The 18,945-nt window shown below is 39.7% G+C and overlaps 2 protein-coding genes across 2 annotated transcripts; both read right to left on the bottom strand.

Moving 5' to 3' along the window:
* Positions 1-283: 283 nt before the first annotated feature.
* On the bottom strand, positions 284-2,898 carry slc25a5 (solute carrier family 25 member 5). The gene is made up of 4 exons (XM_058397332.1): positions 2,686-2,898; positions 1,025-1,511; positions 795-935; positions 284-702 (listed from the first exon to the last, which is right to left on the bottom strand). The coding sequence occupies exons 1-4, from the start codon at positions 2,794-2,796 to the stop codon at positions 545-547; spliced, it is 897 nt and encodes a 298-aa protein (XP_058253315.1). The 5' UTR covers positions 2,797-2,898; the 3' UTR covers positions 284-544.
* Positions 2,899-4,728: 1,830 nt separating this feature from the next.
* On the bottom strand, positions 4,729-11,152 carry slc25a43 (solute carrier family 25 member 43). Its single transcript, XM_058397331.1, has 5 exons — positions 10,753-11,152; positions 9,622-9,863; positions 8,332-8,504; positions 5,839-5,973; positions 4,729-5,360 (listed from the first exon to the last, which is right to left on the bottom strand). Exons 1-5 carry the CDS (start codon positions 11,022-11,024, stop codon positions 5,142-5,144), a joined length of 1,041 nt encoding a protein of 346 aa, XP_058253314.1. The 5' UTR covers positions 11,025-11,152; the 3' UTR covers positions 4,729-5,141.
* Positions 11,153-18,945: the final 7,793 nt, after the last annotated feature.

Here is an 18,945-nt window from a genome sequence, read left to right as displayed (position 1 = left end):
TAGTATTTCCACTACCAGTATGAATGACTAAAGAAGCACCAAGAGATCATGTTCATCACAGCTGTTCTTGGATGAGACCCACACATGACTGGAAGACAGCCCAGGAATCTGAAACTCTGAAAATACAACATGCCTGTCTGTGCCTCATGAGGCATTAAATCAGACAGGCTATTGAACCAACAGTGGAGGTACAGATTTATAAACAATCTTTTCCATTTAAGATCAGTGAAACTCCTTGAGTGCAAAACAACAAAAATAAAAACAGCTCAACACAAACGAAAGATCAGGTTTAGTTGGTCTTTATTAAATTGTCTTAAACAGACTGGATGACAATACAGGTTTCAGTACCTGGCACGGCTTGTTCCAGGAATGGCATGGTGAGGGGAAAAACAAAGCAGTGCCGAAATAAAAAGCACATAACTATTCCCACAGTACAACTAGTACTGACATACTAGTTGGTCCCTATAAATAAGGCGGAATTTGAGTCCTTGTAAATGTACAAGTTATTTTACATTTAGACACCCCAACACTAACACTGAACCATTTAGATGACTTTCTTAAGCTCGTCATACAGGACAAGCACAAAGGCACCACCCATGCCTCGGAGAACATTGGACCAGGCTCCCTTGAAGAAGGCCTTGCCACCCTCATCACGGGCAATCTTCCTCCAGCAGTCAATTGTTCCGGTGTACATGATGTCAGCTACAATGCAAAATGAGATGTATATTAGTCTTCTCACAAAAGGAAGTGGAAAGCAACAACAATTTCACACACACAACTTGCTAAATGCCCACCTCCTTTGCGTCCAGACTGCATCATCATACGACGACGCACGGTGTCGAAGGGGTAGGATGCAAGGCCAGCGACAGCGGTTACAGTCTGAGCAATCATCCAACTCACAACAATATGGGTGTTCTTGGGATCTGGCAACATGCCTACAGAGAAGGGGATACGATTAATTAAAAAAAACAAAACATTGCAAATAACATTTCCCACACCACCCGTACACTACAAACAGACTCACCCTTTGCTGTGTCGTAGATGCCGAAGTAAGCAGCTCTGTAGATGATGATACCCTGCACAGATACATTGAAGCCCTGGTACAGGCCCTTGAGGCCATCAGACCTGAAGACTTTCACTAAGCAGTTGCCCAGACCAGTGAACTCTCTCTCGGCTCCCCCTTTGCCGACATCTGCTGCCAGACGGGTTCTGGCGAAGTCGAGAGGGTAGACAAAGCACAGAGAGGTGGCACCAGCAGCACCACCAGAGGCCAAGTTACCAGCAAAGTACCTCCAGAACTGGGTGCGCTTGTCTACACCGTCCAGGAAGACCTTCTTGTACTTGTCCTTGAAAGCAAAGTTGAGGGCCTGAGTGGGGAAATATCTGATGACATTGGCCAAGTTGCCTCTCCAGAACGACAGGACACCTTGCTCCTTGGGAATACGGACAACGCAATCCATAATACCCTTGTACTGCTTATCGGCTGTGATTTGTTTGCTGGCATGTTGAACCTGCAACAAGAGGTACAGAATACGTTAGCTATACTTTTTAATGAACACACAACTAGGAAAGTTACTCTAAAAAGTATAAATGTATTCGTCATTTATGTGAGCGCATTAAAAGCTATTAAAAAGGGACACCCCTAGCTAGCTAACCGGCTAACAACTGCATCTTGGCGTCCCGCTAAATGAAGCAATCTTCGACCAAAATAAATAAAATACCAATAAGAGCAGAAGTATTACTACTGGAAATTATTTTTGCTTCCAAACAGAAACTCGAGCTGTTCATTAAACGTGACTGAACCGTAGAGGAAAGCAGTGAAAACCTCAGAAGTCTCCCCTTGCTACGACCTTGGATCGAGTAAAAAGAAACGCCAAATACTCCGTCTTTAATGAGACACGCTTTTGTTTTTTGCTTTTAAATCCCATAAATGCTTGACATTTTACAATAAAAAATTTTAATCAGAAATGAACCCGGCTAATCTTTAACCAGTAGATTTTCACTGAACAACTAAACCGGTTTTGTCGGTTTAAAAAAACCGGAATGGTGGTAAATATTATTCACACACACACACGAGCCGCGTCAGTGTTTCGAGATGACTAATACTTTCAGCCTTGTCTTCGCTCGCTACCCAGCTAGGTTAGCTCGCTAGCCAGCTCTTCATTTTTGTGAGGCCTTTAGCGCGAGCCGGTTAATTGTTCCTGGAGTGCACGCGCTAAGGTCACGCCACATAGCTAGCTAGCTAAAACTCGCTCGCGACACACTCGAAACCCACGTCATCTAACTCGTCATCGTTGTTCCTAACGCCTCAAAAAAACACACACAGTATTAGTGACCTACAGGGACTGGACAATGGATCTGAATCCGTGTATTAATCAGGTGTTTTACTGTGGCCAGCGAGCGTACAATGAACTAGCCACACTGCGCTAACTAGCTTACTACCTTTAGCAACGACTACTTGTGTTATATAACGTAAACTGAACAAGACACACAGAGCATTTATTAGTCGAATTTACCTCATCTTATTCCGATAAGTCTATTAAATCGCACATATTTCTAATAAAAGTAACAAAACTATGCAGCTAGCTACATTTCTCTAGTTAGCCAGCGGCTACGACTTCCGGAACACTGTAAATGATCATTAATGCGATTTCACTAGTTCACATGAATTACACCCAAACTTACCTGAAGAAGCAGTTTCACTCTTTCAATAGGAGCAACAGCTGTTTTGGAAATAGCCGCGGCGATACCACCAGCCAAGAAGTCCTTGGCGAAAGAAATGGCGGTTTCACTCATTGTTGGGCGATGTTACTGTGGTGTTGTTTCAAGGAGACTAAATCCCGCTCAGGCGCAGGACTGGCACAGAAAGCCGGCTGGGTCGAAATGGCCGATTAAAAAGTTGCGAACAGACTTTAAAATGCTGGATTCGCGAGACAAAACGCGAACAGAAATGCGGCGCCCTGATTGGTTACTTGGAACAAAGGCGGAGTTTATGGTTTATAAGATCGGGTGCAAACGGAAGTCAAGAGGTTGGAGGAAAGAAGCGTCCCATGTCTAAACATGGCAATGTTATTTCTTAATTCAGTATTCAAATAGTGAACTATTAATCTGTACTATTTTAATAGGTTTTCAACAGTGACTTTAAATCTGCAGCATGCAATTAAACACACACAAAGCGGGTTATGCCCTTTTATTGAAAAAAAAAGAAAGAAATAGATTCTCTGTACCTGTGACTCTCAGGTTCAATAATTAAGAACAAAAACACATTTACATCCACATAGCCACAATAAGAAATAAAAATATATGATCCATAAAAGTGTTTTACAGTAATTTTCCCTTCTTTGTTTGTTTTGGGTAGCTTATCATTTCCGTACCGTAATATGTTCTGTCTAAATACTTTTACATGTTAGTTTATACATCAATATAGTGATCTGGGTGTTTGTATACTGCTTAAAACTTTAAGCCTGCTTTGAAGGATTCACTTTAAAAGTTAAACATCTGCAGAAATATTCACTATTGACAAGTTGTAAGAACACCACTAAAGAGGCAACAAGTCTGTAATATGAATTTGCAGCAGAGCTCTGTTCTGCTTGGAACATGAAGATATCTGATTATGGCTTTAAATGGTACCAAACTTTTTTAAAAGAACATTTCGGACTAAATTGGAAGACAGAACTGGGGTAGATGTTATGCAATTGTTTTAAAAACGTGACATGAAACAGTGGGACGGTGTCATTTATATATGGGTTTGTTGGGAGAAGTGGAATTTTTGCTTGTTTTCAGCATTCAACAAGGTCTTGCAAACGTAGACAGAATTGCACAGTACGGCTTTAACAGACAAGTTAAAAGCTGTGTTTATTTTGTTGCTAAGTCAAACACCGCTAGTTTCAACAAGACCTAGCTAAGTTATTTCACTGCCAGATCGAAGCCAGACACAAATTATTGATCAGTGAGAGAAAAGTGAATCTGCAAAGTGCCTTATTTGCCACATCTTCATATTTGTGTTATCTTTATCACAAGAGGCAAATAGATTGTCATCTAAACATTAAATATTCATAAAGGTATCTCATAGTAACTGATTATCTTAGGCTCAGTGAAAATGTCAATTTTAAGGGCTGCATATCATGCCTTCAAAACTCTTTAAATCAGCTATGTAGGCCTACTGAAAATAAAAGTGTTTTATTCTTACTTTTTAAGCAGTATCAATGGTCAATGTCTAAAGTCTACAAAAGGTGCTTACTACAAATGTGAAACATAAAACATTGTAATAATGTAAAAATTTGCAAAAGCAAAAATACAAGCCAACTGGGGACAAAGATGAGTTTAATATATAAACAATCAAATTCTTGTTGATTCCTACCAGTTCATTTGAAACATTGTGAATACATATAAAATGTGACTTTATATATACTGTATATACACATGGAAAAAAAAAACCCTCTTACAGCGCATAAATAATGAAAACATTTAGAACATAAAAAGCCATTATAATCATGTTTGAATTGTTTGAAGGCACTGAAATAGTCCACCTGAGAGGCCTTTTTTACAATCACAATAATATTGATACACTATTAATACTATCTGAAAGATGTCACAGTGTGTAATGTACCACTATCAGTTCTCTCTTTTTTTGGAGGTATTCTAGAAAACAAGGGTTGTGGTATGGTAGACATATGTGGTATGGTATAAAATCATTATAATGGCTTACTAAATACAGTGCTGAGTGTAAAAAAAAAAAAAATACATGTAATGACATTTAATAATACATACAACTTTTAGCAGCGAGTACTGTTACAGCGCATGCACAAGGTCGTCTAACTTCAGGTAGCGAAATAGACCAAATCTCACACTCGGATGCCCATACTGTTTACTAAATACCTGCAATATTTACCCAGCATCAACTATACTGAACACTTAGTGCATACCATTGTGCATTGACATACTAAACAGTAAAAGTGTTGTAACTTGCCCTTTAGAACCAAAATGCCCATGATTACATTTACTGAACAGAAGTTCTCAAGTGAATTCAAGTGTAATCTATTAAAGTCTACACAGTATGGTTTTTTAACAATACCCAAAAAAGTGCTCCAGCAAACTCCTTCATTGTTTTTCCTACTACTAGGTGTTTGTTTATAATACAGTTAGGTCTGCCACCGATTTCCCATCGATGAACTTTGGGCCTGTATTTGTCTGTTTTTCAGATAGCGCTTAAACTCCTGTAGTTCTTGTGGGCCCAGGCTTTGGTCCACTCCTGGTTTAAGCTTATAGCTTAATGGAGACAAAGTATAGCCGTTTTGGTAAAGACAGAATTGCTTACACATCTCAAAGCAGCTGAAGAGTAGGCCATAGTATGGGGTGATCTAAACAAGAAACAATAAACATAACTGATATTAACATCTATCCATGACACAATAATATCAGCGACAATAATAATAAAACAAAAATAAGCCTCAAGCATCATGATCTTCTGATCTCCTCAAGAGAAACATTGCCTTATTTCACAGTGTTCAGCTATATATGGTTGAAATGAAAATAAAAGCTTCTTGACTTGACTTGATTTGTCAGAGACTGTTTTTTTGTCAGACTTTAAGACAGCCAGACATTTATGGTTAATTCATAGCTGACAAACAGAAGTAAAATGATACTGCTCAGGTGGCTGCCAAACTTGTTTTTTGTGCTTACAATAATTGTTTGCCCAGAGTACAAGATTAATTTAATATGTATCTGTCAATATTGTATATCTCAAGAACAATGCTAGCATAATCCACAATATTATTGGATTAAAGATATCAAGTGTAGTAATAAATAAATTATTCAATAAATACATTAATATCGTACCTTGAGCATGTTGGCTGTTAGGCCACTCCACAGGGACAGGACACCTTTGGTTTTGATGACCTGCCTGAAGCAGTCTATGGTCCCAGTAAAATGGACATCAACTCCTCCACAGTGTGGCAGCAGAGGACTCTGAGCCTTAAATATTGAGGAAATAAAGCAAATGTTAGAAACACAACAAGAAATCATGTTTAAGATGATTTTACAAAAAAACGTAATTGCGATTAAAGGACAAAAAATAGAGTCAGGGTTGGAATATGTGTATTTGAAGATAAGACAAGTCATAGAATTGGACCACATTGTTGTAAAGGATTTACCACTGACTCATTGTACTGTCTCAGGGTGATGGTTATGACAGACTGAACTGCAGGTTTTCTGACATTCCCTTCACTGTGAACAGACAACTAGCTGACCCACCATTTAAGTGAGACTGAAGTAACAGGTAACACGTGAAGCCATTTATATTTAGATATTGTTTAGCCAATAAACACATTATCTTGATTCTTAGTTACTGCTGCTGATGGTTTCCTTCTTCACTTCTGTGGTAGACATCATCTATTATTTCCCAAACTGTGGTGTAAAAGTATTTTAATTATGTTTATGTAACACATTGGACTAACCAGTTTTGCTTGACATACAGATAATATATATTCTTTGTGCCACCTAGTGGTAAAGAACAGTATTACAGACATCTTAGCAAGAAAGCAGTGCTGTGTCCCATCCTGCACTTTTCATTTACTATGAACATCTGTATGCATCCATGACAAAATATTATACAATAACTAGGATGCCTATTATTTTTCACACAATACTGTATATGAAAGTGAAAAAGCTTAGCAGTTTCACTCAGTGGGCATAATCTGTTCATGACTGATCATACACTATATTGCCAAAAGTATTCGCTCACCTGCCTTGACTTGCATATGAACTTAAGTGACATCCCATTCCTAATCCATAGGGTTCAATATGACGTCGGTCCGCCCTTTGCAGCTATAACAGCTTCAACTCTTCTGGGAAGGCTGTCCACAAGGTTTAGGAGTGTGTTTATGGGAATTTTTGACCATTCTTCCAGAAGCACATTTGTGAGGTCACACACTGATGTTGGACGAGAAGGTCTGGCTCTCAGTCTCTGCTCTAATTCATCCCAAAGGTGTTCTATCGGGTTGAGGTCCGGACTCTGTGCAGGCCAGTCAAGTTCATCCACACCAGACTCTGTCATCCACGTCTTTATGGACCTTGCTTTGTGCACTGGTGCACAGTCATGTTGGAAGAGGAAGGGGCCAGCTCCAAACGGTTCCCACAAAGTTGGGAGCATGGAATTGTCCAAAATGTCTTGGTATGCTGAAGCATTCAGAGTTCCTTTCACTGGAACTAAGGGGCCAAGCCCAGCTCCTGAAAAACAACCCCACACCATAATCCCCCCTCCACCAAACTTTACACTTGGCACAATGCAGTCAGACAAGTACCGTTCTCCTGGCAACCGCCAAACCCAGACTCGTCCATCAGATTGCCAGATGGAGAAGTGCGATTCGTCACTCCAGAGAACGCGTCTCTACTGTTCTAGAGTCCAGTGGTGGCGTGCTTTACACCACTGCATACGACGCTTTGCATTGCACTTGGTGATGTATGGCTTGGATGCAGCTGCTCGGCCATGGAAACCCATTCCATGAAGCTCTCTGCGCACTGTTCTTGAGCTAATCTGAAGGCCACATGAAGTTTGGAGGTCTGTAGCGATTGACTCTGCAGAAAGTTGGCGACCTCTTCGCACTATGCGCCTCAGCATCCGCTGACCCCGCTCCATCAGTTTACGTGGCCTACCACTTCGTGGCTGAGTTGCTGTCGTTCCCAAACACTTCCATGTTCTTATAATACAGCTGACAGTTGACTGTGGAATATTTAGGAGTGAGGAAATTTCACGACTGGATTTGTTGCACAGGTGGCATCCTATCACAGTTCCACGCTGGAATTCACTGAGCTCCTGAGAGCGACCCATTCTTTCACAAATGTTTGTAAAAACAGTCTGCATGCCTAGGTGCTTGATTTTATACACCTGTGGCCATGGAAGTGATTGGAACACCTGATTCTGATTATTTGGATGGGTGAACGAATACTTTTGGCAATATAGTGTATGTTCTGACCCTAAATTCCAAACAAGCTGAGATATGTTAATAAATAACTAACTAAATAACTAACTAACTAAATAAATAAATAAATAAAATAATTTCACTGTGCTGTAATGTATATGTGACAAATAAAGGCCTCGTCTTCAGTGATAGCTGAGGTAGTAGAATGGTCAGGTAAAACATGACATGAATTCCTGCACATGGTGTAACAACAAAAAAGCTGTTAATATTAAAAGAAGGGGTATCTTCTAATGGATTCATTGATGCTCATAAATTGTGCAAAAACTATCATGCATCTATAATGGAGAAGCACAACAGTATACATTTATATAACTGTTTGTATAAGTACAAAAGAGGAGCCCTAATGTCTCACCTGCATCTTCCTTTTAATTGTCTCAAAGGGGAAAGAGAGAGTCTGAGCCACTCCTGCCGCAAGACAGCCATTGACGAAGTTCTGCAAAGAGTTGAAACGGAAGTGGTGCTCCTGCCACAGCTTATCCAAGTTAATAAAAACCACATAGCAGCCAATTGAGAAGGGAACTGCACCTGTACCACAGAAAAAAGAAAAGAGGATAGACACTCAAAAGAAATCATCACAGTGTCTAGAAATCAGAAAGTAATTTCACTTGGTTATATTGCGCTTAATTTTACCTGAATTTTAAACAACTAGAAGTACATAGATGCTGTAAACAACATCATAGTATTTAGTATTTGAGAAAGATAAGCGCAAGGAGAAAAAAGAAGTGCTGTATATAACTTTTGTGAATATCTAACTGCAATAACTAAACTGCGGGAACATGTCAATTAAAATTCACATGACCAACTGCAAGGAACATGTGATTATCAAGTACAAAATACACAGCTCAGGCATAACATTATGAGCAGTGCCAGGTGAAGTGATAAACACCAATTATCTCCTCATCATGGCACCTGTTAGTGGGTGGGATATATCAGGCAGCAAGTGAACATTTTGTCCTCATAGTTAATGTATTAGAAGTGGGGAAAATGGGCAACGTAAAGATTTGTGCAAGCTTGACGAAGGGCCAAATTGTGATGGCTAGACGACTGGATCAGAGCATCTCCAATACTGCAGCTCTTGTGGGGTGTTCCGGGTCTGCAGTGGTCAGTATCTATCAAAAGTGGTCCAAGGAAGGAACAGTGTTGAACTGGTGACAGGGTCATAAGTGGCCAAGGCTCACTGATGCACATGGGTGCGAAGGCTGGGCTGTGTGATCTGATCCAACAGACAAGCTACTGTTGCTGAAATTTCTGAAGAAGTTAATGCTGGTTCTGATAGAAAGGTGTCAGAATACACAGTGCATGATGGGTCAGGGTTGTTTTGGCAGCCAAAGGGGGACCAACACAATATTAGGCAGGTGGTCATAATGTTATGCCTGATCGGAGTAAAGTGACAATTATTACTCAGGATAGCTCAGTGCCCAGGGACAGTCACAATTCTATGCAAGTATAATCAAACATTAGAAATAAGTGTGGCTTAACTTACAAATTAGAACTATACATATTACACAACCTGTGCATTATTATATTCACCATATAAGAAAGATAAAGTGGTATTTGTCTACTGAATGGAAGGCTATGTGTTCAAATCCCAACACCAACAAGCATTCTTTCATTATAAACTTAAGAAGTCAAAAAGGCATACCTAATATAGTGAGAGAAAAGCCACGGTACAGAGCCAGGAACCCCTCATGTCGCTTGATACTGGAAAGAGCGTGCAGCACACCCCGATATGTGGATTCTCTGCAGTTTTGGGCTATCAGTCTGGTTTCAACCACCTCTAAGGGATAGGTAAGCAGCGCAGCAGATATACCTGCTAGACCACCAGTCAGTATGGCCTTCCACTGGGAAATACGACCAAGTTCATCCATATAGAGGTGGATGATCCTGTTAGACATGGGAAAAAATCTGATTAAAAATCACAGTGCAAGATTTGTTTATCTCACATGCTTCAGAACAAAGTGTGGATTTTTAAAAATAAATCTCTGGGGCATATCTTATAACGGTTAACTGTACACTTATGAATATAACGTATGTCCTAGAGAACACCAATCCACAACACTGGTGTGGTGTAAGGCAGATCCAGTTACTGCCCTGTTTCCTAGAACTCTATAGGACATTCCTAAACTGCTGATCAGGGCAGTGTTTATATTTATATATACAGTACATGGTGACACGTGGCATGCACTGCTTGTGTATTCACTTCTCGCTAGGATCCGAAGAATTCGACTTATCAGTAATGAATCCACTTCAGTATTAATGATTAAGTGTACAGTAGCATTATTTGTACATTCTGTAACATTTTAACCAGGTTTGTTTGAAAGCGGTGTTTGGAAACGCCCTTTCAGAGCTATGACTCGAGCTCTCATGACGTCATCAAATGTGCCGGTTTTCCTGCTCTCTGATTGGTCTAGTCGCTGAGGCGTGATGATGTCGCGTTGAACTGAAGTAAACTTTAAAGCTAACACACACTGAAACAAACTTAGCCTCGGAGCTCACCTAATTTAATAAACCACATACACACGATCGAGATATGAGAACGACAGGAAATATCGGTATTCTGTACAACATCACTGTTTCACTGGTGTATTAAAGCTAACCGGTAATGGAATGTAACCGGTGTAGCTACGCTGGTTAAGAGCTAATTCTCAATGTAAACAAATTCAGAACTTCAGATTTCTAATGATCACTGAAGCAATACAGCACTCGTTCAACTAGAGACTGTAAAAACAAGTCTTAAAGCATTGACAGTAAATATTAAAGGCTGGAGACTCACGTTTTGTAGGTTCCCAGATGTATGGCACTGTATGGAAACAACCGCAGACAGGAAACCGAATTTCCTTTCCAAAACGCCGGCAGACCTTCACGCTGATAAATAAGTAGAAAACTGCCCAAGAAGCCACGTTTGCAGTGAAAAGTCCCCACCTGGCTCAAAATTTTCACCACCTCGAGAGGCGATGTAACGGTTTTGCTAAAAATTCCTGCAAACCCGACGCATAGAAAACTTTGAGAACTTGTTAATCTGTCGTCCTTTTTAACTGTTGCCATTTCTCAGCGTTTAAAAAGAGACACAGCCCTAATAATCTATCTAGAGCTCCAACAGATTTACCGAACAGCTGCATTAAAGCAAAACTGGACAATCACATCGACGTATTATTACTGTACTGACTGCCATTTCTGACAGGAACGCCTATTGGTGGATAATTTGTTATGGGCGGGGCTAACTGCGACTGTGAAACCCCCTGCAGCAACGCTGCTTTGAATAGGATTGGCGCTTGTCCCGAGATCAGCGATACAATAATGCACTTGCCCACCAGTCAGACACGGGTTCAGTGTTTGTGACAACTGTCAGGGGAAACCCGAGATTGTATTTACTTGTTTATTTGCTTTTGATTCTACTTGTTTAAGAAAATGCACAGGAATCAGGAAAGTGAAATGAGTTCCGCACGTGCCATTGGGCTCTAATCGGTCAAGTGATGATGTTGGTCTTTACATAACTAGATTACAAATGTTCTCACTTACTCTGACATACCTGAATTTTCTGAAATGTTTTCTCATCAAAGTAAGTTCATAAACATTATTACATAGTGTTGGTATTTATGTTTCTGTCTAGTGCTGCTTTATTAAATATGAATCTTGGGTTGATTTGGTTGTCTTCTCTTATGGAGTACAGACCTGCTCATTTTTATGCAATCTCGAAGATTACTAGTTCAGGCTTTAATTTTTAATTGGTCTGTTCTGAAATGCAAGTGTACTGCTTTAAAAGAATCCAGCTTGGTCTGACCAGAGACAACTGGCCAAAATACAGGTGGAGCTGGTCAAACTACACTGCAGTATCTTTAGTGTTGAATTAACACATACAGGGCTTATATACACCAACCAGGCATAACATTATGAGCAGTGACAGCTGAAGTGAATAAGACTGATTATCTCCTCATCATGGCACCTGTTAGTGGGTGGGATATATTAGGCAGCAAGTGAACATTTTGTCCTCAAAGTTGATGTGTTAGAAGCAGGAAAAATGGACAAGTGTAAGGATTTGAGCGAGTTTGACAAGAGCCAAATTGTGATGGTTAGACAACTGGATCAGAGCATCTCCAAAACTACAGCTCTTGTGGGGTGTTCCTGGTCTGCAGTGGTCAGTATCTATCAAAACTGGTTTAAGGAAGGAATAGTGGTGACCTGGTGACAGGGTTATGAGCGGCCAAGGCTCAGTGATGAATATGGGGAGTGAAGGCTGTCCTGTCTGATCTGATCCAACAGACAAGCTACTGTTGCTCAAATTGCTGAAGAAGTTAATGCTGGTTCTGATAGAAAGGTGTCAGAATACACAGTGCATGATGGGCCAGGGCTTTTTTGACAGCAAAAGGAAGACCGACACAAAATTAGGCAGGTGGTCATAATGTTATGCCTAATCGGTGTATGCCAAATATATGTATGACACAAATGATCAACTCTGAAAGAGTTAAATCTTTTTTTTTAATTTAAATCCAGTTAGAAATTCAGGATAGGATAGGATATGGATGAAGAGACTTTCCAGCAAGTGAAATATGCATGATCCTAATTGCAAGGGGTGATGCATAACACCTAGATAACCAACATATGCCAGCAACATCATGAAGAACAGGACTCACTCTTGGACACAGTTAACCTTGTGCATTACATCCTCCAGTTATCAGCAGCACAGTTTAGTGTATTTGTACGTTTCTGAATAATGCCTATGAATTGTAAATGCTCCTACAGTGGCAGGTGGTGGAGTCCAGACTGTAAGATGAATACATACACCCACCACATGGGCCTGTCTTTGCTTAGACAAGCAAGTCCCTTGTGTCATTTCCCTAGCAAATAAACAAGCACTTTGCTCCAACTAGTACTGTAAGACATGCTAGACATTCAACGACAATGTAACTCCAGAGTTATTTGGACACCGAGGCATAAAAGACAAGCTTATTAACAGAGCACATTACTCTCCAACTTCCCATCACCTTTCAGAACGGCAGTAATAAGTTTATACGACCCTAAAGAGATACTACTGACAGTGCTGTAAGGCATTGCAATTGCTGCATCTTACACATTCAGAAAAGATAGGAATTTTCTGATTTTTAGAGGTCAAAATTCTAGAAATCAGACAAAACAGGTAACAGTATGTAATTAGTTAGCATTAACTAATTACATACCTTTAAAAGATGCAGAACATTTTTTCTTAAAGGCACCACAGACTGCATGCCTGCTACTGTTGTATTTAGAAGTGTTTCCTAGACTGCTACATTGTAGTTCTGCAGGCACATGGTGCCAATCCTTGCTGTATGTCTGGGGCAACAGATTTGCTTGGGTAGGAAGCTGTCAGGGTAGTCTTCTGTGGCCTAGATGCTGATTTTGAAGATCCAGTGGTGGAGCAGGAGAGGTATATATGTAGTGATAACTGTAAACTAGCAAAAGGAACTCCCTTATAGATGCTTCAACATCGGCAAATGCTAACAGATAAATAGCTTATATACAGTATTTGCAGTGCATGCCATACTTGATGCCACTTTGTAGTTTTTCATTATGGAGTCATCACTACATCTGCACTCAGCACTTTAGCAGCATGCAGTTTGGGCATTAAACATAGTCTGCTGAGACCATTATATTGGCTTTGAATCTATGCTAATTGTTTACACTGAATAAAATGTAATCAGATATCTAATATAGTAGCTGTAAGTATGTAGAATGGCTGAACTCCATTGTGCTCTTAGTGCAGTGGTTAGCATTGCAGCCTTGCCCCTTCTTTGACATGAGTTCAATCATGAATTTGGGTGACTGTAAAGAGTTAAATACATAACAGCATAATAAATGCATATCAGTACAGTATAACAAAAATAAATACATGTCAAATAACATAGTAAGATAATAAATAGATATAAAATCATGTTGCTGTACAAAACCAGACTGTGTTTATACAGATCAATTCCTTTACATGTGAATCAGATAAATGCAGTGAACTTTTTTCAGTGTACGAAGGGTTAAGCCAACAAAAAGTTCATTGAATTTACTTGATTCAAACATTTAAACAGGTTCTACACAAATGAAATGTTACTTCAAAATTCAACTCTTACACTTGTTACACTTAATTTGTAGGTTTTGAGAAACTCACTCCTGCACATTATTGAACATATTGGCCAGAGCATGTAAAGAGCATGGTTATGCTGAATATTTAAGATAAGATAAGATAAGATAAGATTATTTTATTAATCCTGAAGGAAATTGCACTGATATACAGTACCACTGCACTCTTGCCTGTGTGATATAACTTTAATGCAACAATTCTACCACCAATAAATGAATACCAGACACAATATGGAAAAAATATTCAGTTTATTTTTTGATCCATTAGTGGAAATAGATGACAAAGTAGCTACACTCACTTTAAAGTATGTCGGCAAGCTGGCTTAGATTGATTTGTACCTCCCTGTTAAAAGTGCTGCTGGTAAAACTGTTCGTTTTAATCTTCATCTGTCAAACTTCCATACATTAAGTTAAAAACTTGTTTACCTGAAAATTATTGTTTGCCTTGTCTGATGGTGTTGCTTACACTACCGTAGTGACCATTTCAGACCAGGAAGTGAAATTTTATGTGGTGAACACAGACAAGCAGAGTGATACCAATAGTGAATGTGTGGTTATACTAAATATAAGCAGTCTTGGAATGCTGCTCATCCAATCAAAATAGTGGATTGTAGCTAATTGTTGTATAACATGCACTGTACCATCCAACCCTTTACAGCCATCTTCAGGGTGGCTGCCACAGCATGCTTTGAGTTGGCAAGTGGTGGCTTGACTGCTGGGCCATTAGCAACCAATAGAGGTCACTATTCTGTGCTCTTAGCTACAGTACACCTATGGCTCCTGGGTCACTGATTGGCCATGTCTGTTGCAAAGCAATTCACTCATTTAGAGTGTAAATCTGTGCTTGTTCAGATTAAGAGGCTTGAGCCAGATGCAGCTCAGAGTTAGGATCCAAATCAGTATGTTGCATTGTGCAGCTACTTTGGGAGTATTACCAGTTATGAGAAAGTATACTGTATATTAGAAATTCTGAGAGTTCTCAGATCTGATTAGACTGAAAATCATCCATAGCCAAGCATCATGCTCTAGGGTTGCTTTTCCGCACAGAACTGGAAAATAAATGGAGCTATATATGCAAATTTTTGAGTTGAACCTATTCCCATAAGCCAGACATCTGCATTTAGGGAAAATACACTACTCACAAAAAGTTAAGGATATTTGGCTTTTGGGTGAAATGTATGGAAAATGTAAAAAGTCCATGCTACAGTGATATTATATCATGAAAGTAGGGCATTTAAGTAGAAGCATGCAATGGTGATTTCCTCATCTCAAACAATTTATTGAAACAAAAGCCAACAACAGTGGTGGGTACACCACAACAAAAAATGTCAATGTCTCAATAATAATGTGCCCTTGACCATCAATTACAGCTTGACAACGACGTCTCATGCTGTTCACGAGTCGACTTATTGTCTGCTGAGGCATGGCACTTCACTCTTCAATTCAATGCAATTCAATGTATTTAGTATAGCGCCTTTTACAATGAACATTGTCTCAAAGCAGCTTTACAAAAGAAGAAAAACAGAAAAAGGGGAGGGGAAAAAATAAATAAAAATAAAATAAAATAAAATAAATAAATAAAAATAACTAAATAACTAGAAATAAGAGTAAATCATTAAATTTAATAATTAAACTATTTTATCCCTAATGAGCAAGCCTGTGGCGACGGTGGCAAGGAAAAACTCCCTTCTTCTTGAAGGGCGGCCCTCAGGTCATTGAGGTCCTGGGGTGCAGGGTTATGAGCCTCTACACGGCGACTCAGCTGATCCTTTAGGTTTTCTATGGGATTCAGGTCTGGAGAAAGTGCAGGCCACTCCATATGAGGTACCCCAGCCTCCAGCAGCCGTTCCCTAATGATGCGACCTCAATGAGCTGGAGCATTGTCGTCCATGAAATTAGGAATTAGATGAAATTAGGCCTGTGTTGTTCATGCAGGGGCATAATGACTGGATTAATGATGTTATTCAGGTAGTATTGGCTTGTCACTGTACCATTCACAAGATGTAGGGCAGTTCTGTATTGAGTAGACACACCTGCCCAGACTGTAACTCCACCATAACAGTGGCTGATGCATAGCGCTCTCCTTGACGTCTCCAACATCGTTGGCGGCCATCATTTCTGCTCAACGTGAATCGACTTTCATCAGAGTACAGCACTGAGGCCCACTGGTCCCTTGTCCAGCGTAAATGCTCCCTGGCCCGACACCTATGCCTGGTGGTGTGGTCTGGTACCCTTGCAGGTCGTCTAGCAGGCAGACCACACTGTTGTAAACGCTTTCGAATGGTCTGACGTGACACTTGGGTGCCTCTCACCTCCCTTAAATGTGCCTGGAGTTGAGTGGCATTCATCATCCGGTTCCGCAGGGCAGTGTTCACAATAAAGCGGTGATCAATGTGGGATGTTGCCAAAGGACGTCCACTTCTATGCCTTTCTGTGACTCTTCCCGTCTCTCTGTATCTCTGTCGCAACCTGCTGATGACCCTCTGTGACACTCTAAGCTCAGTGGCCACTTCCCTCTGAGAACATCCTGTTTGAAGCCTCACAATGGCGAGGTACTGTTGATCAATTGTTAGGTGTCGTCTTGGTCTCATGATGTCAAAATGTGAACAGCATGATGAAGAGGACTGTTTAAATACCCATTCTAATTGAACCAGAAAATGTATTGGTCGATTCATGGATCAAACACCAGTTGTGAATTTTGCCGTTAAGCACCTTGTTAGAGAACAGCAAGTTATGCAAAAAGTACTGAAACACTGAACAGTTGGACATGTGCATTCAAATGTGTAGAGAAGGTCAAATTAAGTTCACCTGTAAAGGTTATTGTGCATTTTAGGTGCATCCTGAAATTTCACCCGAAACCCGAATAGCCTTAACTTATTCTGAGTAGTGTATATATTTCCAACAGAACAATCAAATCAATCAAAGTACAGGGCAAAAAACACAAGGAACTGTCTATGAAGGGGGGAGACAGAAACTCTGGAGGCACAGTACTGACTATATACTATATAAACCACCTTATTTCCCCCAAATAAAACGTGTTTTCTATATAGTTAATAATTATTGTACGATTTGCTTTCTGTGATGTCTACAAAGTTTGGAGACCCCTGATCTTGTTCCACACCTCCAACTTCAAACTCCTGTGTATACTATTTGTCTGTCTCATGTCTATGAATTGCCCACTTTAGTTCATACTACATATTTCTTAAGAAATCTTCCTCATTCTGTCAGGGCCTGTAAGATTATCCATATGATTTCAGGCAAACCTTCAACTGCTCATGCCTTATTTTATTACAACCTTGATTGTATATAGTGAAATTTTTACCTAAAGTTTTTATTATCTTTTACGTGCTGGTTGCAAGTCAGCAACAATTTGTTGTGCACCAGTTAATTAGAAAATCCTATTATGTAATAATAGATATATCTGATAGAGCTTAGTGATTGGTTGTTTGAGTCTATAGTTTATTTTATCCAATCCTATATGTATATAGGATGTATATACTGTATGCCTAAAGTATGTTGGGATGTTGGGAATAATCACCAGCAGAGGGCAGTCTATACTCAGTAATGGGAACTACAATACATGCTACGTTAGGAATCTCTCTGACTGTAGGATTTCTGGCCAATAGGCCAATTAATTTGTAATAAGGTGTTGCTTGCCTCTTTTTCCTGGCTCTAACACCAGCCATTTTATACAGTGCAGCAACTTGAAAATACAACATCATGAGAAACTCATCAATGCCTACACTGTTAAATGGTTAATGTAGGTCAATTTAAGTATCAATTTCTTGTGAGCAAAGCCTTGGAGATGTTATTTTAGTAATTAATAATCATAGAAATAAAAGCAATTTGTAGATAATAATCACTACAGGTTTTGTAAAATTGAGACTTGTGCAAGAAAATGATGGTCCTTGTGCACATATGACTGAACCCAAGCTGAACACGAGAGATCTAAGTTAACTTGTATCCTAAATAAAGATATCAACACCAGTACATTAAGAAACAAAGAAGACACTGAGATTCTCTTTGAATAAACCACAGTATTTCTGTCTCTATGTGAAATCTTGAAATTTGTATATAGATAGTTACATTGCTACTGTCAGACTTTCACTGTTAATGTTAGTCGGCTGTCATGAAACGACAAATTGTTTGATTATACATGTGAAGGTGATTCTATCATTTACAGCCACCTTTTTGTAACACTGATAAAAAAAATTTATCCAGATGACAAATATATTTGGAAATGTTTTCCATTCATTGATATGATACGGTGCATTGCGGTTTCTCTGACTTCCTAAGGCTAGGCATGGATGCTCTCTGTATCTCAGCAGGGTCTTGTAGGTCCTTTCCTGTTGGGGCTGGTGTTTGTTTTTGTACTGTGTTCCCTTGTGAGGTGCACCTCCCTCCCCTGCTGAGCTGACAACCTCAGCTCCCTGTGAAGAGCCACTTGGCTCCTTCACTACTGAAATAACAGAGTCCCGAGAAGGAAACGACAGCTTCTTCAAAAGAGCACCTACTCAGTGGTCTTGTGCCAGGGGGGTTGGGTATTACAAAGAGAGGTGTGAGGATGTAATTCATCAGTACTGCGATACTGGCCCATGAAATATCGATGATTATATTGGGATAAATGCAAGGACAAAAACAGAGCACCTATATGATAGTTATAATATAGATATATTTTTAATTACAAAAAATGTGCTTTACTGTGATACATGTGATACCTAGGAAACTCCTTTTGCTGATTGAAATAGATTATAAGTGTGGGAGATTATAGTTGTGAGTTGACTGAAGGCGAGAGTGACGTTTTAGCAGTGTTATGGGGTCTCCTGGAGAACTTCAGAAAGAACTTGCACATAAGAAGATTCTC

Source organism: Hemibagrus wyckioides, linkage group LG08 (assembly GCF_019097595.1).
Source record: "Hemibagrus wyckioides isolate EC202008001 linkage group LG08, SWU_Hwy_1.0, whole genome shotgun sequence".
NCBI classification, from domain to species: domain Eukaryota; kingdom Metazoa; phylum Chordata; class Actinopteri; order Siluriformes; family Bagridae; genus Hemibagrus; species Hemibagrus wyckioides.
Note: the sequence above shows the minus strand (reverse complement) of the source record. Positions and strands in the feature narration are given on the sequence as shown.